Source organism: Myotis yumanensis, unplaced genomic scaffold, assembly GCF_028538775.1.
Source record: "Myotis yumanensis isolate MYYU_CA2020_CCGP unplaced genomic scaffold, mMyoYum1.0.hap1 SCAF_1, whole genome shotgun sequence".
NCBI classification, from domain to species: Eukaryota; Metazoa; Chordata; class Mammalia; order Chiroptera; family Vespertilionidae; genus Myotis; species Myotis yumanensis.
In genome coordinates, this window is record NW_027223752.1 from 239191927 (window position 1) to 239219428 (window position 27502).

At 49.4% G+C, this 27502-nt stretch overlaps 1 protein-coding gene across 1 annotated transcript in view; it reads right to left on the bottom strand.

Annotated features, from left to right (window-relative positions):
• Positions 1-12544: 12544 nt before the first annotated feature.
• The window catches only part of RNF4 (ring finger protein 4), a 32927-nt gene continuing 17969 nt past the window's right edge, over positions 12545-27502 (bottom strand). Inside the window, exons 3-8 of the mRNA XM_070400327.1 lie at positions 26197-26311; positions 23984-24063; positions 16072-16081; positions 15606-15765; positions 15038-15086; positions 12545-14506 (exon numbers count right to left, since the gene is read on the bottom strand). Coding sequence (XP_070256428.1) covers positions 14357-14506; positions 15038-15086; positions 15606-15765; positions 16072-16081; positions 23984-24063; positions 26197-26311 — 564 coding nt within the window. The 3' untranslated portion in view covers positions 12545-14356. The remainder of the gene's footprint in view (positions 14507-15037; positions 15087-15605; positions 15766-16071; positions 16082-23983; positions 24064-26196; positions 26312-27502) is intronic.

Consider the following 27502-nt stretch of genomic DNA (forward strand, 5'->3'; position numbering starts at 1 on the left):
CTCTCTGTAAGAAATCAATAATATATATTTTAAAAAAAAGAAAAAAAGAATCAACCACTGACTCCATAAATAAATGGAACAACAAAGCAATGTTTCTCAAATCAATACATTTTTTAAAATGACTTCAGCACAGATATAAAAAATGTATGTATGCAGGGCAGCGACAAACTTTTGTAATGAACTGAAAAAATTTCACGACACTGCTTTATAGCTTCAAAGACATTTAAGAAAGGAGTCTTGAAAATAAAAAACATAGCCAAAATTATTTTAAAAATCTCAATACAAGTGTTGCAAGATAAAGATGAGGAAATTATTCAGACAGTAGAGGAAAAAAAGACATAGAAAATGGAAGAGAAATTAGACCTAAACTTTCAATCTAGGAAATCCAACAACTTTCCAATAAGTGTTCTGGGGGGAGGGAGGGGGAGGGGGTGGGCGGGTAGTGGAGGGAAACAACTTTTGAACGAGAAAATACTATTGACCGAAAATAAGGGCTCAAGTGCCCAGATTGAGACTATCCAGGGCATGATTCATTGTAGAAAACCAGAGGTAAACCAAACAGCCTAAAACATTGAAAAGGAAGTCACGCTTAAAAAAAAAAAAGGCAGGTGAAAGGATCTCACTAAAGGTCTTAACAGTAATATTCGATGCTAAGTAACAGAGGAGGGCTTTCAAAATTGTGTACGGAAATGAAATACCACACAGAACTGTATGGAGAAAACACCCCCACAATTCTGGACATTCCAACTGTATTTTTCAGGTCATCAGACTGTGACATAGTAACACCCTCCAGGACTCCTAGATCTTTCCCACCTACAGTCCGAGGCTGCTACACATCCCTTCCCTGATGTGACCTCAGAGATCACCCAACCGTGAGAGCAATGGAGAAGGGCTGGGGAGTTTAAAGGAGAGCGAGATTGTCAAAGAAATCCACCGGAAGGCTTGCAAAGCAAAGGTAAGGAAATTATCCAGAACGAAAACAAAGACATAAAATAGGAAAGAGACAAGTTCAATAGAGGAGGTTGGACGACTTCCTAATAGGAGTTACAGCAAAAAAAATTTTTTAAAAATTAAAAAAATGTTTTCAAATAAAAAAACTTGTATTTACTTAGAAGCATTTAGAATGTCAACAAAACAGCTGCAACTTTTTTTTTTACAATTACAGAGTGGTAGTCAGTTAACAGAACAATTACTTCATACTAGTGACCCGGTGCACAGATTCCTGCACAATGAAAGGAAATCAACTAGAAGGTGGCCGGCGGGGCGGGACTGGGTGAGATGGGCCGGACATGCCCTGGAGCCAACCTCCCACGGTCCCTCCCAGCATCTGTGGAGTGAGTGGGGTCCATCGGCCTGGCCTGCAGGGATTGGGCCGAAACCAGCTCTCCGACATCCCCCGAGGTCCCAGAGTGCAAGAGGGCACTCTGCAAAGTTGCTGTCGTACAGGGTGTGGAACACAAATGCAAGTGTGGAGTAAACCAGATGGAGGCCGACAGTGCCCCAGCAACAACATAACCCACGTGCAAAGGTGGAATCGCGTGGTTTTGTTAGTAATCGGGCTCCCTCCTCTCTGGTTTCAGAGTACGTCACCTGAAAACCGCCACTGCCAAGTCACTGCAGCTCAGCAGCTCCTGCATTGAGTGTCTGCCCCCTGGTGGTCAGTGCATGTCATAGCAACCGGTCAGACAGGCAGAGGGACACTTAGCATATTAGCCTTTTATATATTCACTGAGTGGCCAGATTATTATGACCACCTGACCTTTGTAGGCAAATTAGCTATAATTTCGCGCTGAAGTTGCTAGAGGGCCAAACCATTATAAATAGGGAAGCAAGTTGTTTACCACGACAGTAGAAGTGATTTTTTTCTGAAGATATGGGTAAACAATGCGATTTAACAGCCTTTGAATGTGGGATATATATTATTATGGAGTGGCCAGATCATTATGACCACCTCACGTTTATAGGCAAATTAGCCGTACACTGCATCGTATGGGATATGGAAGCCGAAGGCCTGTTCCAACACCTTTGCTGTCTGCAGTTACCAAGATAAAACGTCTCCAATTCGCACAGGAACACAAGGATTGGACAGTCGAGCATTGGGAAAAAGTCATGTGGTCCGATGAATCACGTTTCCAGTTGCATCATGCAGATGGCAGGGTGAGAATTGGGCGGAAACAGCATGAAAGCATGCACCCCACATGCGTGAGTACAACCCTTCAAGCTGGTGGGGGCAGTGTTATGGTTTGGGGCATGTTGTCCTGGCATGATTTGGGCCCTTTAATTCGTGTGGAACAATGTCTGAATAGCACAACATACCTAAGTATCGTTGCTGATCAAGTTCATCCTATCATGTTGATGGCGTATCCCAATGGAAATGGCTTCTTCCAACAAGACAATGCGCCATGCCACGGTGCTCGTATTGTGCAGGAGTGGTTTCAAGAACATGAGGGAGACTTTACCTTTCATAGGTGGCCCCCACCATCACCAGATCTCAATCCAATTGAGCATTTGTGGGACGAAGTTAAAAGAGCCACCAGGCAGCTGGTGCCACAACCATCAGATCTCACAGAACTGGACAGTGCTATTCATCAGGCATGGTGTCAGATTCCTCGCATCACCTTTCAACCTCTCGTGGAGTCAATGCCAAAAAGAATCGCCGCAGTATTGAAGGCAGAAGGTGGCCCAGTGAAGTACTGATGGGGTGGTCATAATAATCTGGCCACTCACTCACGTTCAAATATATCCCACATTCAAAGGCTGTTAAATCGTGTTGTTTACCCATATCTTCAGAAAAAAATGACTTCTACTGTCATGGTAAACAACCTGCTTCCCTATTTATAATGGTCTGGTCCTCTAGCAACTTCAGCGTGAAATTATAGCTAATTTGCCTACAAAGGTCAGGTGGTCATAATAATCTGGCCCCTCAGTGTATAGATAAGCTGCCATCAGAGACAACTGAAGATGAAAAAATTACCATCCCCTGCCCTAGCCAGTTTGGCTCAGTGGATAGAGTCTTGGCCAGTGGACTGAATGGTCCTGGGTTTGATTCCACTCAAGGGCACATGCCCAGGTTTTGTACTCAATTGCCAGTAGGGAGCATGAAGGAGGCAGCCAATCAATGATTCTCATTAATGTTTCTCTCCCTCTCCCTTCCTCTCTGAAATCAATAAAAATACTTTAAAAACCAACCATCCCAATAGACAACTAGTTTGTGCTGAGCACCAACAAGAGCCTGCTATAACTTTCCAGGCCAGTTTACAACCCCTATTGTGTAGCAGGCAAGGTTAGTGGCTGCTGAAAATACCACCTGCACAGGTAACTGAAAGACACATTGGTGGTGTGTGAACTACGCAGAAGAGGACACGGGCAGTTTAAAAACACATCTTACGCGGCCTTACATTTCTATTTTTTAAGGGAATTGTGTACAGGGGGGTTAAATGCTCTATCGACAAGAAAACAAAACTGTGCTAAAACCAACTTATTCATCTTCACCTCCCTCCTCAGATTGTTCTGGTCTTTTCACCCGACAGCTCTTTCTGCCTCATCAGCTGTCCTTAGCTCGCTGTGCGGCAGGCAGTGTCTGCTCTTCTTCCTCCTTCAGCTCAGCAGCCTTCCTTTCCTAAGGCTGCTTGCCACCCCCCCCCCGCCCCCCCCCCCCCCCCCCCCCCGCCGACCCCCCGGCCGCCACAGTGGAGTCCACACCCCCAGCTGCTTTGCAGCGTCACCGATGGCCAGGCCGCGATGCTCTGATTTGGGGCAATATTCGGAAAACAAGCCAAAGGCCCGAAGGCAGCCTCTTGGGTGCACTGGGACCCTTGGCTTTCCTTTTCGATTTCCCTTTCAGAGGAATTTCAGTTTCATTTCTCTCTCCTAACGGGCCTTGTCCGCATTTGTCACGTCTTCACATTTTCCTTTCTCTTTAGCAGACAAGGGCTTCCACCTTTCTGAGCTCTTCTTAGGAATCGCCGAGAAACTGACTGAGCATCGGGTGCTGCTGCTGGTTCCTCAGGCAGGTTTGCTCCAAGAAAGTGCACATGGCATTCTGCCTCCGCTTCTCCTTTGCTGTTTCCTTCCTTCTCCTCAGCAAGCAGTCACCCAGTGCCTGGCCGCTCCCACTTGCCCCGGCACTCAACAGTTTTTAAATGAAAAAATAACTGAGTCCTGGCCAGTGTGGCTCAGTTGGTTGGAGCATCGTCCCATACATCGAAAGGTTGTGGGTTCGATTCCCAGTCAGACCACATACCTACATGCACATGTGGTATACAAGTGACCAACGTTTTTCTCTCATATCAATGTTTCTCTCTCTCTCTCATTCCCTTCCCCTTTCCCTGAACAAAACACTGAAGGAAGAACCAGCCCAAACTGAATAGGACAATGGAAGGAAGGTGTGAGGAAGAAGGCTGTGATAGTGGGAGTTATCTGGTGTCTGAGACTGAGAAGGCTGGGTAAATGGCAGGTACAACAGAACCTGTCACGAGCTGCTCAAGGAACAACGTATAGTCATGAGTATGGACACTTGTTTACCGATTTAAAAAAAAATTCTATTGATTTCAGAGAGGAAGAGAGAGGGAGAGGAAAAAAACATCAATGAGAGAGAATCACTGATCGGCTGCCTCCCACACGCCCCCTGCTGGGGATCGAGCCTACAACCCGGGCGTGTGCCCTGACGGGGAATCGAACCATGACCTCCTGGTTCATAGGTTGGCGCTCAACCACTGAGCCACGCAGGCCAGGCTTGTTTACTAATCCTATATAATAAAAGGCTAATATGCAAATTGATCGAACAGCGGAACCTCCAGTCACTATGATGTGCACTGACCACCAGGGGGCAGATGCTCAACACAGGAGCTGTCCCCTGGTGGTCAGTGCACCAGAAGTTGGGCTCACAAGAAGGTGCAGGCTGGGCTGAGGGAGCCCCCTGTAGCCTCCTCCCCCAGGCCCCCTGCACCGGGCCTCTAGTTTAACCATATCGGCTATATGGATGATTTATGAAAAAATAGGTTAAGGGAATTGGAGAGCTACTAAAGACAAAGTTGGGGGGTCCAGTTTTTAGCGTGCTTTCAGTTCTCGGGGTACTGGACTGAGTAGTAGGGCAGAGGGCACTCCTGGGGACGCTTTTGAGGCTGGAGACAAAGAAGTAGGGACTTGGGGCTAGGATCCCAGTGAGATGGGATGAGTAAGGCCCTGAGCCTGAAAGGTTTTCCTTCGAGTCATTGCCACATTCTCACACTGTAGGCGGGAAACTAGGAGACACTTTCTAGAAAGACCCCGGAGAGCAGAGCAGAGTCTCTGGCCATTTCAGCTGGCTGAGAAGACGAGGGTCACAGACCAGGACTGACCAGCGGGAGCCCTTCATGGTATCAGGAAAGTGGAAGTGAAGCACTGTGAGACAGCACCTCACCGACACAACCCCGCCTTGCCCAGCTTCCCGCGCGGCGGGCCACGGCAAGAGCCGCGCTCTGTGCGCCTGCCGGAGGAGGAGGCCACCTGGAGCCTCTCCACTCGCTTATGCTGAAGTCCAGCTCTCAACTGAAACTTCCTAGGCGTGGCAAGGCAGAGCCATTGGACTGAAAATAAAAAACAAAAGATGACAAAAACAAACCCATAGGCGAGTCACATACTGGAATTAGAAGGCAAGGACTGTATACTAGTAATAGCTGCAATGAACATGTTCAAGAAAATAGAGAAAAAAAGAGATGAAAGGATGGGGAATTTCACTTGAGAATTGAGCTGTTTAAAAAAATTAATTAGGGGGTGTTAAGAGATCAACCAAAGGACTTGTATGCATGCATATACGCATAAGCAATGGACATAAGACACTGGGGGGTAGGGGAGGGCGGGGGAATGTCAAGGGGGGGGAGGAGACATATGTAATACTCTTTGTAGTACTTTAAGCAATAAGAAAAAAAATTTTTTTCAAAAGAAAATTAATTAGGCCCTAGCCAGTTTGGCCCAGTGGATAGAAAGTCGGCCTGCGGACTAAAGGGTCCCAGGTTCGATTTTGGCCAAGGGCACATGCCTGGGTTGCGGGCTCGATCCCCCTCAGTAGAGGGCGTGCAGGAGGCAGCCAATCGATGATTCTCTCTCATCATTGAGTCTCTCATCAGTCATTCAGTCTCTCTTCCTCTCTGAAATCAATAAAAAAAAATATATATATATATAAAATAAAGATGGTGTATGAAACTACGTTTAAAAAAAGATAATTAGAAATCAAAAATAAAATAACGAAAATTAACAATTCAATAGATTTTAACAGATGATTGAACACAGGATGAGAGGATTGATGAATTGGAAGATAATCCAATATAAAACATCCTAGCCTGGCTGGTGTGGTTCAGTGGTTGGGCATCAACTTATGAACCAGGTCATGGTTCAATTCCCAGACAGTGCACATGCCTGGGTTGCAGGTTCAATTCCTAGTAGGGGGCATGCAGGAGACAGCCCATCAATGATTCTCCTCATTGATGTTTCTATCTTCTCTCCCTCTCCCTTCCTCTCTCTGAAATCAACAAAATCATATATTTAAAAAATCTTAATGTTTTATTTAATATATTTAAAACAACATGACTTAAACATGTAATCAATATAAATTAATTATATTAAAGTTAACCTTATGCTTTTTTTTATGTCAAGTCTTCAGCATCCTGTGTATATTATACCTCCAGATTCTCTTCATTGGGACTCACCATGTTTCTTTTTTTAATTTATATTTTTATTGATTTTTAGAGAGAGAAGGGAGCGGGAGAAACATTGATGTGAGAAGTATCAATCTGCTGCAATCTGTATTCCCCCTACTGGGTATTGAGCCCGCAATCCAGACATGTGCCCTGACAGGGAATGGAACCTGCCACCTCCTGGTGCATGGGATGACGCTCAGCCACTGAGCCACACTCCCCGAGCATGGATTCATCATGTTTCAAGTGCTGGAGCCCCAAGGGACTCATGGCAACCATATTAGGCAACAACTGGTAAGCTTTTGCTGCCCTGGCCAGTGTTGCTCAGTTGGTTGGAGCATCATCTCATGCACCAAAGGATAACAGGTTCCATTCCCAGTCAGGGTACATACCCAAGTTGCATGTTTGACCCCTGGTTGGGGTGTGTATGGGATGCAATCAATTGATGTTTCTCTCTCTCTCTCAAATCAATGAAAACATATCCTTGGGTGAGAATTAAAAAAACAAACAAAGATAAAATGGCATTTTCAGATTAACAAAAATAGTGAGCATTAACTGCCAATAAGAATTCACTAAAAGAAATTCTTATTTGGGGAGAAGAAACATTATTCCAGATGAAAATGAAGAAAGGAATAAAGACCACATACTTGTCCTATCATGTCTGTCTAGCTTGTTAACTTAGCATCATGTTATCAAGGCTCATCCATGTTGTATCAGAATGTCTTTTTCGCTTATTTCCTTTTTGATGATAGCCTTCCTAATTTCTGTGAAGTGGTATCTCTTTGTGGTTCTGATTTATATTTCACTCATAATTGACGATGCTGAGTTACTTTCATGTGCCTATTGGCCATTTGTATATCTTCTTGGGAGAATTATCTATTTCAGTCTTTTGCCACTTTTTAAAATTGTTTTTTTTGTGGGTCTTGAACTTTCAAAGCACTATATATATTGTGGTTATTAGTCCCTTATCAGATAGCTGGCTTGCAAATATTTTCCCCTATTCTATGGGTTGGTTCTCTTTTCACTGTCTTGATAGTGCTTTGATGCCTAAGTTTTTCATTTTAATGAAGTAGAATTTATTTTTTCTTTTGTTGCCTGGTTTTTGGTGTCATATTTAAGAAACCATTGGGAACAGTGTGTGGAATTGCGGAGGGAAGGCAAAGGGAGGGTGGGTGGGAGGTGATCAACCAAGACCTTGTATGCATATATGTATAACCCATGGACAGACAATAGGGTGGTGAAGGCCTGGGGCAGGGAGGCAGGCTGGAGGGAGTCAATGGGGGGAAAAGGGGTACATATGCAATACTTTCAATAATAAAAATTAAAAAAAAAAACCATTGGTATATCCAAGGTCAGGAATATTTGCCTGTTTTCTCCTAAAAATTCTATAATTTTGACTCTTAAATCTAGGTCTTTGATCCATTTTGCCTATGGCTTAAAGATCCAACTTCACTTTTTAAAATATATTTTTAGCCGAAACCGGTTTGGCTCAGTGGATAGAGCGTCGGCCTGGGGACTGAAAGGTCCCAGGTTCGATTCCGGTCAAGGGCATGTGCCTGGGTTGCGGGCACATCCCCAGTAGGAGATGTGCAGGAGGCAGCTGGTCGATGTTTCTCTCTCATCGATGTTTCTAACTCTCTCTCTCCCTTCCTCTCTGTAAAAAATCAATAAAATATATTTAAAAAATGAAAAAATAAAATTAAAAAATATTTTTATTGAATTGAGAGAAAGGGAGAGGGAGAGAAACATCAATGATGAGAATCATTGATCAGCTGCCTCCTGCACACCCCTCACTGGGGATCAATCCCACAACACTGGCATGTGCCTTGACTGGGAATCGAACCGTGACTTCCTGGTTCATAGGTCAACGCTCAACCACTAGCTATGCTGGCCGGGCCCAACTTCATTCTCATACATGTGCATATCCAGTTTTCCAAGCACCATTTGTTGGAGAGAACTTTCTTTCCCCATTGGGTGGTCTTAAAGCCCTGGTGGAAATCGTGTGACCATGGAGGTGAGGGTTTATTTCTGGGTTCTCACTCTCATTCCATTGGTCTGGGGTGGAGGCCTATCTGTTCATCCTCAGGCTACACCACAGTTTTTATTCTTTGTTGATTTCAGAGAGGGAGAGGGAGAGGTAGAAACATCAACCATGAGAAAGAACCACTGATCGGCTGCCTCTTGCACACTGGGGATTAAGCCTGCAACCCAGGCATGTGTCCTGACCGGGAATTGAACTGTGACCTCCTGGTTCAACCACTGAGCCACATCAGCTGGGCTTTCTCATATTATTGATAGTGTATAAAAATACAATTGATTTGTAAGTTTGTATCCTGCAACTATGCTGAACTCCTTTGCAGGCTCTCACAGCTGTGTGTGTACTGTGGGTTCTTCAGGGTTTTACATATAAGACCATGTCTTCTACAAACAGATGCTTTTCCTTTGTCCTTTACAATTTGGACGCCTCTTACTTCTTTCTTGCCTCATTGCTCTGGTTAGAGACCGCAGTGCTATTATAAATAGAAACGATAAAAGTGAGCCTCTGGGTCTTGTTCCTGACCTTGGGGGGGGGAGTTTGCATTCTTTCACCTTCGAGCACATTAGCTACAGGCTTTACATCAATGGCCTTTGTTATGTTGAGGTACTTTCCTTCGATCCTTGGTCTGTTTTTATCATGAAAATTTGATTTTATCAAATGCTCTTTTTGCATCAGCTGCGATGGTCATGTTTCCCCTCCACACTCTACTCAGGCAGCGTGCTGCGTGGGTTTTCAGAGGCTGGGCCCTTCCTGCATCCCTGGGAGAAAGCCCTTGTGGTCCCGGTGTGTAACCCTCTTACTGCTGAATTCGGGGCTAGCTGTGTGCTGAGGGTTTCTGCCTCAATGTTCACAAGATATGACTCTGCACTTTTCTCTCCCTGGAGTTGTGTGTGGCTTCAGTATCAAGATGACACCGACCTCACAGAATGAGTTAGGAAGTGTTCTCCTGTCATCTCGACATTTTTGGAAGAATGTGGGAAAGAGTAGTGTTCCTTCTTTTCTACATGTTTGGTAAAGTTTCCCAGTGAAGCCACCTGGTTGTTGGCTCTTATTGCTTGGGGTTTTGAGTAGTTTAAATATCACTTCTTGCAGGTCTGCTCATTTTCTATTTGCTCTGGAGTCAGCTTTTGTAGTTTGCGTCTAGGAATTTGTCCATTTCACCTAGATTACCCAATTTGTTGGCATACAGGTATTCATAGTAGTCTTTTTTTTTTTTTTTAATATATTTTATTGATTTTCCACAGAGAGGAAGGGAGAGAGATAGAGAGTTAGAAACATCGATGAGAGAGGAACATCGATCAGCTGCCTCCTGCACATCTCCTACTGGGGATGTGCCCGCAACCCAGGCACATGCCCTTGACCGGAATCGAACCTGGGACCCTTCAGTCCGCAGGCCGACGCTCTATCCACTGAGCCAAACCTATTTCGGCAATATAGTAGTCTTTTTTAACCTTTCTTATTTCTGCAAAGTTTAATAATGTGCTCTTTCACTAGTTTTAATAATTTGAGTCTTCTGTTCTTCGTCAATTTAGCAACTTCTGTTGTCCCTGATTTTCTCTAGTTTCTTATCCTCAATGTCATTTATCCCTGCTTTAATCTTTATTACTTCCTTCCTTCTGCTGGCTCTGGATTTGGTTTACTCTTCTTTTTCTGGTTCCTTGGGCACACAATTAGAAAGCTGACTTAATCTGCTTTGATGTAGACATTTACAACTATAATACCCTGGCACTGGTCTCATTGCATCCCATACACTTTGGTACATTGCATTCTCATTTCATTCTTCTCAAGGTATTTTCTACTTTCCTTTGTGATTTCTTCTCTGATCCACTGGTTGTTTAAAAGTGTTAATTCCCACATATTTTTTACTTTTCCCAGATGCTTATACCCTAAGACTCAGTCATTTCACATTGAAATATATGCCCACTAGCTAGCTATGTGAGCAAAACTGCACCAGAAGAGACAGACACAATGTTCGCTCTTGGCTATTAGCCAAAACACATAATGACCGAGAGCATAAACAGAAGCATATTCATTAATGAAATACTACACAGCAAGGAAGACGATCAACTGCACATGAACAAATCAAGGCCACCCACCTCCAAAAAACACAAATGATCCCACCTGCTTCACGTTCAGAGGCAGAACGACATTCTATAGTCAGGCTGTGTGTTCTTCTAATTAAAGTTTAAGGAGTAATTTCTGTAAAACTCACATTAGCAGTAACTCGGGGGAGAAGGTCGAGGGTACTGGCCAGGGAGAGGGGCTCCAGGTGCTGGCAGTGGTGTTTCTGGCTGCAGCTGGTTGTCTCCTGGGCATTTGCTTCATGGTACTTCATTAAGATGCACTTTTGAGATAATCCAATGAGTTGTGTGTGTGTTATACTTCGCAGTAAAAACAGTAAATATATATTGGCCTTGAGTTGGTAACTAATATTAAACACCTCCTAAAAGCAAAGACCAACACTTTCTGAAGGAATCCACCTTCAACCCAGGCCTCAAGGACTCTCTGGTCTACCCGGTTACAGGCACACAGAGGGAGGAAAGCTCACAGAGCATAAGGAAGTCCTCAGCAATGAGGAAACTTCAGAACTGGACCAGACTCGGGTGCTGGACTTGACAGAACAGGAAACTGAGAAGTTTCTAACAAACATCCTATCTAATAGAGGGAATATGCTAATTGACTTCCCTGCCCTCAAAGATGGCGGTGCCCACAGCCAATGAGGGAATATGCTAATTGACCGTCACACCTCAAAGATAGCAGCGCCCAGTCCCCTTAGCCCTGCCGGGGCGGCAGGCACACAGCAAGGCCAGGCCTGCCCCCAGGCGGGCCCAGCCGCTTCGCGTGCCTGCCTCTGGAGTCCCCCAATTCCCTCAGCCCCGCAGCAGCCCAGGGCCGCCCGAGGCTCAGGTAACCAGGGCCACCGAGGCTTACACTGCCGGCAGTGGCAGCAGCAGAGTTGTGATGAGGCATCACCTTCCCCTGATCACCAGGTTGCCTCCCGCCCATGAGGGCTCCCAGACTGTGAGAGGGGGCAGGCCAGGCTGAGGGACGCCCCCCTCCAGTGCGTGAATTTTCATGCATCGGGCTTCTAGTTACAAATAAAAGGAGCCCTGGCCAGTTGCTCAGTGGTTACAGTGCCAGCCCCAGGACAGAAGGGTTGCAGGTTTGATTGCTGGTCAAGGGCATGTACTTCGGTTGCAGGTTCACATCCCAGCCCCCGAGTTTGGGGTGTGTGTAGGAGACAACCAGTCGATTCTCTGTCTCTCTCCCCTCCGCCTCTTCTCTTTCACGCTTTCTCAAAAATCAATGGAAAAAAATATCCTTGGGTGAGGATTAAAAATAAAAAATAAAAGGCATAAATTAACATTAGTGATAAAAAGATGCATTAACTATATTTTATGAAACCTTTTATGCCAAAAACTTGTAAAGAGATGAGATGTATGAATCCTCTGAAACCTGTAACTTAACAGAACTGATTTTAAAAACTGCTAACAGTTCTCAAGTATTTTTTAAAAAATCGAATCGGCACACCACACTCACATGGAGGGCAAGTTGCGTGTCTGCACGCCCACTGGCCAAACTGCAGCGAGCCTGACCCCACTTCTGGGCCAAAGCGTCGGCTCGACTAGGGTCCAGGTTTGGACTGTGGCTCGAGTCCTGGGGGCTCAGGAGTGGCCTGGCGCCTGCTGGCATCGGAGTGTGCAGCCAGGTAAGCAACTTCCTCGCACACACGGGTGCGAAACACACTACACCTGAGGCAGACGGGAATCACACACCTTGGGCAAAAGGAGAAGAATTGGTCCCAAAGAGCAAAGGAATGCACAAGAAGCTACCTGGTTCAAATTCCTGGTTTTATTTCCATCTGTAACACCAGCAGAGGTCTGAAACAGACTGACATTATGGGTAAAGTTTAAACGTAACAAAGAAAGATTTGGACTATGTACACTGAGAAGGAGGGGTTTTCATATCGACCTTTTCCTATTTTGTAGTTTCTGACAGTAGGAACTTAACATCCCCCCAATTTAATGGAGAAGCACAGCTTTCATGATCAGTCGTTTGTCCTCAAATGTAAAGCAGGGCTTGGGCTGTGTGGTCATCCCGGCTCCTGGAGGCTAGTAATGTCAGGTCACAGGAGACGCTCCCACGCAGCCCGGAAGAAACGCGATGGCTACCATGTCCGGTCAGAGGGCAGACGCGGCACAGCCCCCATGGGAACCATGTCCTGCCTTCTCACCTCCAAGTAGAACATTATTCCTTTCATTAAAACTGACTAATTGGAAGTGAGCCAAACAGCTACAAAGGCAGAATGAAGAATAAAACTTTCACAGAAGAGGGACACTCCTTCAGCCCCGTTAAAGTGAACTGTGCCAAGTCCCTGCTCCTTCCAGGGAACTGAAGGCCAGTTATTGCTGCAAAGCCAGCGCCTCTCCCCCTGCCGATGCCCCACACGCAGAGGCTGCTGTCTGGCTTGAGGCCTGTGAGGAGGGTGTGGAGGTGGGGCAGGCTGGCACTCCCGTCACCCCTCAGCCCTGTGCGTTAGGAGCAGTGCTGCCACCTGGAAACCAGAGGCTCCCACGCCTGCAGAGTGGGCAGGGGGTGTTATCTGCCCCTTGGTGAGGAGAGGCCACAGAACTTTGCCAACCAGAACTGCAGAGGGCCACAGTCCAGATGGCCAGGGGATCAGCTTCTGAAATGGTGGGTTGGTGGGGTGGTGAGAAGGCCAAGGCAGGACCCAGCTCGTCAGGTGGGCCACGCTCTGAGACACGGGGTGGCTGCGGCTTGGGCAACAGCTGGACATGGGCTGATAAGGCCACAAATACTGCACCGCCTTCCGGTGTCCAGACTTGAGGAGACCGTGGGCAGCGGGGACTGAGGACCAGCGGGCATATGGTGACAAGGACGGATTTTATCAGAAAGGAGCGAACACCGAGTACAGGCCTGCCCTGTGTACCGTGCCAGGAGGGGAACTCTGGGGCCTGGTCAGTTCCTGAGAACGGGGGTGATAGGACAGGGCGGGGCCTGAGGGACACTCACGGTGCTGCATCTCCTGGGCTGCGAGGAGGCGGCGGTGGACGGGCTTTATTGCACGTTTCATCCTCAGAGGCCTGGGCATGGCCCTGCAGAAATCCCTGCCTGTCACTGCGAAGGTCGGGAAGGAGCCCAGTGGTTGGTCCTCCGGGGCTGTCGGCTCGGTCACTGTGCGGGCAGAGGCCGGGTGAGGTAGCATGCCCGCAGGAGCTGGGTGGACTGGCTCACGCCCTGACCAGGGCCGGCTCCCCGACAACACTTGGGGGAAGCTGCGCACACCTCCCACGCGGGGGAGCTTCTTGGCAAACGTGCAGGTCCCGGAGACGCTGGAACCTGCTTCTCAACTCCAAGGCGCTCAGCTCCTCGCCTGCCCTGGAACCAGGCCGCCAGGGGAGCAGGCCACACCCGGCCGGCAGGGCTGTGGCTCGGCTGAGGCATCAAGCTGGAGGTAGCGAGAGGACCTCAGAGGGCTGGAATTAAGGAGCAGTCTACATGTCAGGCCTTGGTTTAAAGTCTTTTGAGCTCAGGAAATTGGAGGCAGAGAACCCACGAAGGCCGTGTGAGGAGCCCGCAGGGATGTCACTGTCCGTCCTTCTCCGAGGCAGCTCGCAGCGCATCAGATATAAATGGGGTGATAGCGTTTGTGGCTCATCTTCTTCCTGCAGGTCGGGCAAGTGTTGGCGTTCTTGAGGGAATCTCGGAGGCACTGGCTGCAGAAGACGTGGCCACACTCTGTAGAGACAATGACACGCCCATTCTGCACAATCTAGAAAACAAAAAGGAACACCTTCACGTGTGTCTGTCCCAGAGCAGCAGCTCCCAGGGAGTCACACTGCCACCACCTGGGCAGTGATGGGTGAGGGAAGGGCAGGCACAGGGGGGCAGGGCAATGGGCTGCAGAACTTTGGATGCCTGACAGCCAGGCGGCAGCAGCCCAAGGGGAACTCGGGCACCAGAACCCACAGGCCTGGAAAGGTCAGGGTTGCTGTGTGGGCACAGGTGGGGCTGTGCGCAGGCTCAGGGGCCACAGTGAACACGGGGCCTTCAGCCTGGGCCAGGACAGGGAAAACACAGACGGCCTCAGCTGCACAGGCGGCGCAGGAACACAGGGCCAGAGTGGAAGGCTGTAGGCCCACACATTGGCACATTCTCCCTGCACACACATGTATGACGAGCCATGTGCCAGTCCAGGCAGGACTGAAGGAAGGCATCAAATCCCACCTAATGGGAGGGTCCTTGCTCCTCTCTCTCACTGAAGTGTGGAAGCTGAGCAGGAGGTCACAGCTGGTGTGCTTACCTCTGAGTATCCATCCATGCAGATCGGACAACTGACCGTGCCGGAGGGCCTAGAACACAGTGCCTCATGTCAGTGCCGAGCAAGCACCAACATCGGACTCCTCGCGCCAGGGGACGTCCTGTGTGCAGCCTTTCCCTCCAAGAGCCTCCTCTGACCCTGCCTTAGCGAGGGTCCAGGGACTCACAGGAGGGCTGGCCACCCGAAGGGGTTAATGGGGCCACAAGAAAAGGGGAGAGGAGAAGGTGCAGACAGCCTGAGTCACCGTGTCCACCCCACACCCCCTCTGCCCCCTCACCCCCTGCCTGGGGCAGGGCCTGCACCTAGCACCCCAGCCTGCTGGTGCCTGGCCTCAATAGTGTTATCTGCAGGCAGCCGCCAGGCAGATGTTCAACAGCTCTGCCGGGCCACGGGCTCAGAGCCCTGGCTGAAGGCCCGGTGTTTCCAACAACACCCCCTCACACAGGGAAACGGAGGGGGTGAGGATCCCACTCCAGGGCCCAGAGGCTTCCTGGAGTGAGGGCCTGGCCCAAAGTTGGCAGCAGCAGCGAGCGGGTGGGCATGCAGGTACCTGAGCCCCGGCGATGTCTCTTCCCTGGCGTTCCTGGGAGTGTGCGTGGTCACATACACGTCCCTGTCCCTGCTCAGCTCCTCGTCATCGCTGCTCACCACACAGCTGTCAGCGTGGTCCTGGCGCTGCCTCCTAGTGTTCCTCCTGGGCCGCCTCCTTTCTAAGACGGGGCTCCGCACTCAGGAGAGGGGCCTCCCGCCCACCGCCCACCGCCCACCACCCACCTTCCAGCCAGGGATAGGCCAGTCTCAGACCCCAGAGACTCTGCTGCCACACCCATGAGGTCCTGCCCAGCCAAGGAGGCCACCCCCGTCTTGCCAGGAGAAGCCCATCCCTGCTATGATGGCAAGTGCCGAGCTGTGGGCCGGGCCCAGGCGAGCAGTCAATCCGAACGCAGCATCACTGCGGATGCCCTCCCACTGGTGTCAGGTGTCCGTCCAACCCAACGAAAAAGGGAACCACTCACCATCAACGATCTTTTAAAAAAAGGAGAGAAAAGAGAAAGTCACAATCAGTTTGACATAAAACATTCTGTGTCATCTGAATGCACAAATGACCACTTCCAAGCATTTATTTCAAATGCAAAATCCCCAGGGGACCAGCACCCCGCCCTGGGGCCTGCCCCCCTGCAGCTGCCGCAGGAAATCTGGGGGAGCTGCTGGCCACGTGACCCAGGAAGTGACTTTACCCTGAGCGGTGTTGTGAGGACTAAGGGAGACAAGGCTACGGCCGCTGGGCACCAGGGACATGGAGCCCGGGACTAGCTCCACACGCTCGCCAACGACAACTGACTCCACGTGGCCACTGCCAAGGAATGGGACAGCACGGATGAGGGTGTGCGGTGCCCAACACACTGTGAAAAGAATGAACTCCCAGACAAAAGCAAGCAGGCGAGGGGACTGATGTGTGTGCACACACCAAGGACCCACTGGACCCAGGGAAAGCTGCTGAGACCTGGACGAGCCCCTGCCTGAGGCTCAGCCTGACAGCCAGACCGTTCTGCACCGACGGTTTCCAGCCAGCTCACAACCCTCGGGGTGACCAGCCACGAGTCTGCGGGACAGCAGCAGACCCACTCCCCCAGCGCCATGGGCTGGGCGACCTCCTTCGGGACAGCCCTGTGGCCTCTCCTCACGGACCCTGGCTTGCAGCTCCCACGCAGGGTTCCAGGCTGAGATGCTGGAGTTACTTCTGGAGACCTGCTCCTCCAGCCGTTTCACATGAAGCGCCTGCTCCCACAAATAAACCCTTTTCTGCTTTGAGACAACAGGAGTGGACTCGGGGTTCTAGCCTGACCCCTGATCGGCACAGCCATCCACCCCAGGAAGCAGCAGCATGAAGCCCACATGTGGGGCTACAGAAACCCTCCCCCAGGAGGCTGCAGCGTGACGACCAAACTGGGAGATAGCCCTCACTACGGGGCCGCATTTCCTGGGACACCGGGTGGCTGGCAGAGGTACTGTCCACATGAGTCTAGAAGAGGCCACAGGAGGACCACCATCGGGGTGAGTGCATGGGGAGGGACAGGACGCCCCGGCTCCCGGCAGTGTGCGGGGAACTGGTCCCCACAGACCTGGCACACAGCAGGGCCTCCACACTTAGCGACCAGAGAGCCTCCCTCTCTGGGTGACGGACTGTCCCCGTCTTCAACAGGAAAACAGCTCAGAGAGGGGGCAGAAAAGGATGGCACCCCAGCCTGGCCTCGCGGCGCAACGCCCTCCTGCGCCCCTGCTACCTCCTAGCACTTCTTCCACCCAGCGGTTGCACCACATCCTTCCAGAACCCCGGAGGCGGGACTGCCCGCTCTGGGTGCCCTCCTCTGGGAGCACATGCTTGCAGGGCAGGGGACAGGTAGGGGAAGGGCACGGGCTTCAGACACGTGAGCTGGAGGAGCAAAGCGACGGGACAGGGACAGCAAAGCTCTGGAGCCTCTCCTCTGGCCAAGAGGCCTTTACGGAGCAAACACCACTTGCCCCGGCCGGGTAGCTCAGTTGGTTAGAGTGTCAAGGTTGAGGGTTCGATCCCCAGTCAGGGTACATACAAGAATCAGTCAATGAACTGATAAATAACTGGAACAAATAAGATGTTTCTCTCTCTCTAAAATCAATCAATAAAAAACCGAACAGCCCTAACTGATTTGGCTTAGTGGTTAGGGCATCGGTTTGCGAACTGAAGGGTCCCAGGTTTTATCCCCAGTAGGGGCTGTACAGGAGGCAGCAGATCAATGATTCTCTCATCGATGTTTCTCTCTCTCCCTTCCTCTCTGAAATTAATGATAATGAAAAAAAAAAACACAAAAAAAACCCCCAAAGTAGCTGTCATAATTTAAAAAACAACAAAAAAGACAAATACCAACTTAAACAACAGCCATTCGGTCACCCGGCCTCAACAGCAGGCAGAACTAGGGGAGCTGGTCCAGACCAGCAGCCTGGCTTCTCTCCGAGCCACAGACTAGCCACAGGCCAGAGCGTTCAGGACGGAGACAACTGGTGCCCCCCCCCCCCCCCCCCAACTGACCCAGGTGTCCCGAGCTTCTGAAGCACAGGCGAGCCTCAGAACACCTGTGAGGGCTGACACCGTCACAGGCTCCTGGTGAGCGGAGGACAAGCCCTTCTCTTAGGAGACAAATACCCAGCATCCCAGGGGGCCTCCTAGGGCTGAAGCAATATCCTGGGGTGAATGACAGGGCAGGGCAGCATGGCAGGACCACTGGGGTCCTCTGCACCAGCTGACCCCGGAAATACTAAGGATGCTGCTCCCCAACCCAGAGCTCAGAGTCACCTGCTTTAGACGACCTGGTCCACTGGAGAACACGGCCACACCCATCACCCAAGGCCACCAAAGGTGCCCACCCAACAGTTGCACCCCCCCCCCCCCCCCCCCTGCAGCGACAGACACGGAGCGATGACAGATGCTGTTCCAGTGGCAGCGCCAGGAGAACTGCAGAGCAGCCAGGCAACGCACGCCTGTGCGAGACGGTGTCCCTGATGCCAGGCTGCTTCTTTCTTCACCAGGACTCAGGTTCACTCGCTCTCACTGTGTCCCTCACGGCCTCTACTCCTAGACAGATGGACAGGGGTCTGCCCCTGCCCGCAGGAGCCACGGGGAAGCAGACCCTCTCAATAGTCTCATAAACGAAAAGCCAGGTGGGGTACAGACAGTGTGACTCATCCGCGCCCAGGAAAAGACCACATGAAGATTCCGGGAAACCAAGCGGGCTTTCAATGAACCAGTCTCTTTCCAGCCTGGACCGCGGCGGCCAGAGCAGACCTGGCCCAGCGCATGGTGGGGGAGCCAGGAGGAGAGCAGAGGAGGGAAGCACACGGGAGGTGTCAATAAGCACAGGCTAGTGTTCACCCATCTTCCCACTGAAAACAACAAACAAGATAGGACACATCTTAAAATAAAGAGCTATCAAGAAAAAGGTATTAGGTCCAAAGTAAAGGGAATATGATAATCTAGATGAGAAAAAACAACAACAAAAACAGCCCAGCAGGCTCCCGAGACCCTGCAGCGTCCTTGGGAAAGCCTCCCAGCGAAGCCAGGCCCGGCAGGAGCCGTGGCCAGTCAGTGCAGGGCCCACGCGGGCGGCGGCAGAGTCTCAGCCAATGGCCAAGGGCCGACAGGCAGGACGTCTCTGCGGACCAGTCATGTAAAGAATGAGTAATAAAAACAAAAGAGAGGGGCCGAAGCCGGTTTGGCTCAGTGGATAGAGCGTCGGCCTGCGGACTGGAGGGTCCCGGGTTCGATTCCGGTCAAGGGCGTGTGCCTGGGTTGCGGGCACATCCCCAGTGGGAGGTGTGCAGGAGGCAGCTGATCGATGTTTCTCTCTCTCATCGATGTTTCTAACTTTCTATCTCTCTCCCTTCCTTTCTGTAGAAAATCAATAAAATATATTAAAAACAAAAAACAAAAAACAAAAAGAAAACAAAAGAGAGGGAATCCCCAGAGTGTGGAAGTTAAAAAATACAAATATGAAAAATACACTAAACTGAATGTAAGATACTAATAACAAAAACTGTAGGATACAGCTAAAGAAAATATCATCTTAAATGCATTTACTGGAAAAGAAACAATCAAAATTATTAGGTTAGAAAAACAGCAAAATAAACTCAAAAAAAATCAATGAATAAAAACAAACAAACTTACAAGAGAAAGGGTCCATAAAGCTAAAATTTGGTTCTCTGAAAGATCTAATTAAGCTCTGGTGATACTAATCTAAAAAGACAGAAAACACAGCTAGTATCAGAAATGAAAAAGAGACATCTCTACAGATCCCACAGAAATAAGACATTACGAACAAAACGTATGCAAATAAAAGTGAAAATTTTAGATAAAATGGACAAATTCCTAAAAAATAATTACCCAAACTCATAACTTAGGATTAGGTACTATCACTGTAGAGTTCTATCAAACATTCAGCAAAGAAATAATTCCACTGGGCAAAGTCTTCTGGAGAACAGACAAAAAAGGGGAGGGCTAACTCACTTTATAGAGTTACCAATACTGTGATACCGGAACTCTATAAGCAATGTGTATAAAAGAAAAATTACAAACCAATCTTTTTTTTTTAATAGATTTTATTGATTTTTTACAGAGAGGAAGGGAGAGAGATAGAGAGTTAGAAACATCGATGAGAGAGAAACATCCATCAGCTGCCTCCTGCACATCTCCCAATGGGGATGTGCCCGCAACCCAGGTACATGCCCTTGACAGGAATCGAACCTGGGACCCTTCAGTCCGCAGGCCGACGCTCTATCCACTGAGCCAAACCGGTTTTGGCACAAACCAATCTTAAAAATAGTTGCAAAAATAACAGTATAAAACATTAGCAAACTGAATCTAGCAATATTCAAAATGATAATTTCACGACAACAATGTTGAATCTGTTTAAGACTAGAAACCAATGTTAATTCTCCACTTCAATGTATGAAAGGGAGAAAAAATATCATTAGACGGAGTTGTTAAAATTAAAATGCAGCACTGAATCCCCAGATGAAACCTGCAGCCAAACAGGAAACCGATGAATATCTCCGATCTGATAATGGATATAAACAAACAAATAAATACCCAACAAGAGGTCTTATTAATGGTGAGACTTTAAAAGGATTCTTTCAGATTTGGAATGAGAAAAGAAGGTCACCATTTTCATTTAGATAAAAAATAAAACAGAACTTTAAAACACCATTTTTTGCCGAGGCCAGTGTGGCTCAGTTGATTGGAGCATCGTTTTGTATATGGAAAGGTTGCTGGTTCGATTCCCAGTCAGGAAATGTAGGGAAGGCAACCAATTGATGTTATCTCTCCCTCCCCATCCCCCCTCAAATCAGTAAGCATAACATTGGGTGAGGATTAAAAACAAACAAACAGAAAAACTCCACACCATTTTCTTTTCTTTTTTAAAAATATATTTGTACTGATTTCAGAGAGAGAGGGAGAGAGAAACATCAATGATGAGAGGGAATTACTGATTGACCTCCTGCACACCTCCCCTGGGCTCGAGCCCACATCAGGGACTGTGACCTGGTTCATGGGTCAACACCCAACCACTGATGGAGTCACACCAGTCAGACCCCACACCATTTCTTTCTTTTTTTTAAATATTTTTATTGTTTTCAGAGAGGGAGAGGTGGAGAGGTGGGGAGGTGGAGAGAGGGAGATAGAAACATCAATGATGAGAGAGAATCACTGATCGGCTGCCTCCCACACGCCCCCTACTGAGGATTGAGCCTGCAACCTGGGCATGTGCCCTTGATCAGAATCAAACCTGGGACCATTCAGTCCGCAGGCTGACGCTCTATCCACTGAACCCCAAACCATTTTCAATAGCAACTTAAAATGTTATGTACATAGGAACAAGTGACTTCCCTGAAACATCTATGTTGGGATCATCACTGAGTTTCTTTAGCAGAAACTTAACCAGACTTGCAGGAACACCTCAGGGAACATTATAAAACTTTAATAAGAGGCATTAAAGACGCCATCTCGAACAACACACAAAAGCAATTTATGTGGATTATGGAACTAAATATGAAAGGTAAAACTTTTGAACACAGGAACATATTTTAACAATAAGATTTTCTCGAACAAGCTGATAAATTCAACTGTGTTAAAATTAAAAACCTCTGTGTAAAAGCCAACGAGGAAAGGCAAGTCTCTGAGTAGAAGGTACAAAATATAACAAACTAGAGGCCTGGTGCACAAAATTCATGCACTGGAATAGTGGTGGTGGTGGTGGTGGTGTGTGTGCATCCCTCAGCCTGGCCTGCGCCCTCTCCCAGTCCAGGAGCCCTTGAGGGATGCTGTGGAGGCAGGAGAGGCTCCCACCACCACCGCTGTGTTCGCCAGCCTGTGGGCCTGGCTTCTGGCTGAGCAGCACTCCGCCTGTGGGAGTGCACTGACCACCAGGGGGCTGATCCTGCATTGAGCGTCTGCCCCCTGGTGGTCATTGCGTGTCTAAGCGACTGGTCATCCCGCCATTCAGTCGATTTGCAAATTAGCCTTTTATTATATAGGACTAGAGGCCCGATGCACAAAAATTTGTGCACTTGGGGGGGAGGTCCCTCAGCCCGGCCTGTGCCCTCTTGCAGTCTGGGACCCCTTGGGGGATGACCACCTGCTGGCTTAGGCCCGCTCCCTGGGGAATTGGGCCTAAGCTGGCAGTCAGACATCCCTCTGGCAGCCCGGGAGCCCTGGGGGGATGTCCACTTGCCAGCGGAGAGCAGGCCTAAGCTGCAGTCGGACATTCTTAGCACTGCTGAGGAGGCAGGAGAGGCCCCCAACACCACTGCTGTACTGGCAGCCGTCAGCCTGGCTTGTAGCTGAGCAGAGCTCCCCCTGTGGGAGCGCACTGACCACCGGGGGGCAGCTCCTGCATTGAGCATCTGCCCCCTGGTGGTCAGTGTGTGTCATAGTGACCAGTAATTCCCAGTTGTTCTGCTGTTAGGATCAATTTGCATATTACCTTTTTATTATATAGGAGTGCCTGGCCAGCCTGGGTGAGGGGCTGACGGCTGTTTGAAGGCTGGCCACAGCCCCTTCAGGGTGGGGGTCCCACTGGGGTGCCTGGACAGTCTGGGTGAGGGGCTGAGGGCTGTTTTCAGGCTAGCTAAGGCCCCCAGCGGGGACCCTCACCCCATGAGGGTGTGGCCAGCCTGGGTGAGGGGCTGATGGCTGTTTGCAGACTGGCCACAACCCCCAGCCACCCAAACTCCCAGTGGAGGCTGGCTGGAAGCAGGTATCTGGGATTTATTTAGCTTCTATAATTGAAACTTTATTGCCATGAGTGGAGGCCGCAGATCCTCCATCGCCTGAGCAATCAAGCCTCCTGCTTGCTCCAGCTCTGTGGCTGCCAGCCGCCATCTTGGTTGGGTTAATTTGCACATAGTCGCTCTGATTGGCTGGTGGGCGTGGCTTAGGGTATAGCGAAGGTACGGCCAATTAGCATTTTTGTCTCTTATTAGTGTAGATCAGTGATGGTGAACCTTTTGAGCTCTGCGTGTCAGCATTTTGAAAAACCCTAACTTAACTCTGGTGCCATGTCACGTATAGAAGTTTTTTGCAACCACAGTAAAGCAAAGATGTATAGTTTTGATATTTATTTTATATATTTAAATGCCATTTAACAAAGAAAAATCAACCAACAAAATGAGTTCGCGTGTCACCTCTGACACGCGTGTCATAGTTTTGCCATCACTGGTGTAGATGGTAGGCTCCCTGTAACCAAAGAGGTGTCCTGGACAGACAAGTTGCCCAGGATGCTGACCAGACCCCCACGCGCCAGACCATCCCAGGTCTCTTCCCTCAAGGGCCACAGAGTCCAGACCTGATGCCACAGGAAGGGGACACCAGCAGCCTCCCAGGCTCCCCTGTCCCTGGAGTCACACACAACCAAGGCACCAGGTGGCAACTCCAGGTACCCAAATCCTCCAAGCCAGCTTCTCTGGGAACCAAGAAAGCATTCCTGCTCACCAGCCGGGAGGTATACACTGGTATTTGTGGGCACCACCCCAGGTGCCAGGCACTCAAGGCCAGCATCTCTTAGTCCTCACAACACTCTACTGCTCCAGACAACATGTCCCACTCTATGAACAAAGTGAACGAGGCTCAGTCACTCACTCGGGGTCACATAGCTGGTGCAGTGTAGAGACAGGGACTAAGGAGAGAGGGCCCCTCGGAGTTTGCCCCCAAGGGCTTTTGTGCCGATGAGGGAAGGTCAGGGGCACACAGGTTTTCCCTCCACACCCAACAAAGCCACAAGCAACTTCCCTGAAACATCTATGTGAGGACATCACTGAGTTTCTTCCGCATAAACCTAACCGGTGGCCAAGGCCTGTAGACCTCATGCGGCCAGGGCCCGACAACAGTGCAAGGCTTACCACTACAGAGTCGTTGTGTGTCAGGTCGACGACCACGGGCTCCAAAGACTCACAGGTGAGGTCCACTATTTCATCTCCAGCTTCAAAACAAAGCATTTTAACAAACATTAGGAGGAAAGGAAAAGCATACACTCTCGCTTCGTTCATGACAACAGAGCTCGGGCTTCTAGCAACCCCCGGAAGTACAGCAGGCAAAGAGTATGAGGACCAGCCCTCTGCAGGGCTGACAGCCGAGGAACGCCCTCCTAGCACTTGGCTGGGTGGCAGCAGAGGGCTTCTACCAGCACCCCACCGGGGATGGGATGTCTGTGCTCACGCACCTTGTCCCCGTGGCCTCACACTGCCACCCTGCAAGACCTCTGTGCCCTCACCTGCTCCCTCACAGGGGAGAGGCAGTGACTGACAGGTAGGGACCAGGCATGGGCGGCTCAGGGCCTTTCTCTTTGGGATGCATGAGTCTGAAACCTCTGACCAGGAAATCAACCCTGCTCCCCTTCAGTGCTGGAGCTGACACTCTAACCACTGAGCAAACCGGCCAGGACCATCAGTAATGTTTTAATGGGCCCTGGAACCTCAACAGCCAAACGGGTCAGGTCTGGCCTGCAGCTTGCCTTTGAGCCCCGGGGCCCACTGCAGTGTCCACATGAACACACGGCAACACGGGAAAGAGCGGGTGCCCAGCGTCTCCTGGCACGTATGTCCGAATGAAGGGCAGAGCACACTCTAGTCCTATACGCTGAAAGACATACCTGTTTTCCTCTGTTATTAACTTTAGAAAGTATGAGGGTAGAATTTTTAAAAACAGCATTTGTTTAAATTTGGGGGAAGTGACTTGTAACATCTTTAGCATGTTCAAATTGTTTTATTTTCTTGTGTTAAAAGTTTCAGAGGAATAAAAATCACACTGTATCAGAGATGTCCAATGTAATTTATACAAAATGACCTTGTTCTTTTTGAAATAGTCCACGTACTAACACACCATAATTCATAGAGCCATTCCTTCTCTTGCCGATGGACCCAATTTTGGACTCTTACAAATAAGGCGACCCTCCCAGGGCAGCTAGTGCTCAGCCCTGCACAGAGGCGCGACCACCTGCTCCCACCCACCCGGGAGACCCAAGGAGCAGCCCCTGCACCAGCCTCCCCTAACGGAGGGCAGGGTGCAGATCCCAGGACGCCAGATTTGGGGCAGTGGACTGGGTGGACTAGGGCCTCAGGCTCCAGGCTCTTTGGGATTCACGGTTCTGAGTGACCTACTGCTCTGGAGGGCCCACAAAATGTATCTAAGACCAGCAGCTTCTCTTTAGAGTCAGTTTTCAGGCATCTATGATAATAAAAGCGTAATATGCTCATTAGACCAGACGTCCTTCCGGATGAAGCTGGGGCTATGAGGGCCGAGGCAGAGGCGGCCGCCACGGCAGGCTGTAGTCACAGTTACAACAACAGCCTTAGACTTGCAGAGTGCAGGGTCATGGTTTGCCACCTGCACTTCCCTGGGCAGGCAGCCTGACCACACGTCTGCCTTCTTGGACAATTTCCTGTCTTAATGAAAAAGAGGAGAGGAAAGCCGAGTTATTCACTAGGCCACGCACACTGGAGACAGGATTTTAAATAGTGAAGGTGGGCCCTAACCGGTTTGGCTCAGGGGGTTGAGCATCGGCCTGGGCCTGCGGACTGAAGGGTCCCAGGTTCGATTCCGGTCAAGGGCATGTACCTTGGTTGCAGGCACATCCCCAGTAGGGGGTGTGCAGGAGGCAGCTGATCGATGTTTCTATCCCTCTCCCTTCCTATCTATTAAAAAAAGCAACTAAATAAATAAATAAATAAATAGTGAAGGTGGGCCACTCCCTGAAGGTTGACTGGCAGCCCAGCCAAGCTAGTGGCCATTGGTGACCCGTGGAGGTCCTAGGGCACCCAAGGGCAGCTCGACTCCCTTCAGCAGCAAGTTGTAAGGCAGGTGAGTCTGAGACTGTGTGGTCCTAGAGCGACACCGCACTAAGCCCACCTGTACAGCATGGTCACCTGATTGGCTCATTCCAGCCACATGACAACCTTGTGCAGCAGGTGCACCATTCCCATTTCAGCGGAGGAAAGGGAGGCCCCGTGGCTGGGAGGTGGCAATGCTGGCACCGACTGGCTGCGGTGGGGTGGCCACCCACACCCACGTGTGCTGCACCTGCCAACGCCCCATGGTCAGTGTCCCGGGAGCTTACCGCTTTCTACGAGCTCTATGGGTTCTGTCTCCAAGGCCATCACCGGGGTGGGGGCTGCTTCCCGAGCTCGCTTCTGGGCTTGTCTGGAATTTGCTGCCCCTCCTCGTCGCTTCCTCTAAAGGTGAGGGGGGAGGGGCAGGGAGAGACAGTCACATGAGCTCCTGACTGACGGGATTTCAGCAAGACAAATCAAAAAAGTCAACAAAAAGGAAGAGTAGAAGGCAGGGAGCCGACCTGAGGTTGGGGTCCTTTCAAAACACGAGATTCCAAACACTGAATGTTTAAATAGAAATCACTCAGAACAGAGAATGAATACAAATTCCTTAAGTAGAGCTCACTCCATCAAACCATCATCTGTCAAAATCACATGAAAGCCCTAGCCTGTTTGGCTCAGTGGATAGAGCGCCAGCCTGTGGACTGAAGGGTCCCAGGTTCGATCACCAGTAGGGAGCGTGCAGGAGACAGCTGATCCATCATCCTCTCTCATCACTGGTGTTTCTATATCTCTCTCCTCCTCGCCCTCCCTTCCTCTCTGAAATCAATAAAAATATATTTAAAAATAAAATTAAAAACATAAAATACAATAAAAAGCACATGACACACAACTCAACCGAATCCTCTGGTGCAGGTGGGATTGGGCCAGGAACCCTTTTTTTTTTTTTTTTTTAAATATATTTTATTGATTTTTTACAGAGAGGAAGGGAGAGAGATAGAGAGCTAGAAACATCGATGAGAGAGAAACATCGATGAGCTGCCCCCCCGCACATCTCCTACTGGGGATGTGCCCGCAACCGAGGTACATGCCCTTGACCGGAATCGAACCTGGGACCTTTCAGTCCGCAGGCCGACGCGCTATCCACTGAGCCAAACCGGTTTTGGCTAGGAACCCTTTTTTTGTTTTCTTCTTTATTAATTTCAGAGAGGGGGAGGGAGAGAAACTTCAACTGGTTGCCTCCCAAACAGGCCCCTGCCGGGGACTGAACCTACAACCTGGGTAATGTGCCCTGACCAGGAATCAAACCCATCACTGCTTGGTATACAGCAAGCATGTTAAGTTCAAAGGCTAACATGGGCCAAATAAACAAGGTTTGAATTTATGTGGGCCACACACACAAAAAAAGGTTCAATTTTCATAGAAATGTAGGTTTATTTTGATAGACATGCTGAATTCAAAGGGCTGAAATAAATGAGTCATTGTTAACATAGACTATTTTAATAAAAATTAATGGTTTTTTTTAACATTATCTTACCAGACACGGAATAACTGCACAAATTAAAAAGCGTCATGCAAATAAACCTATTTTCT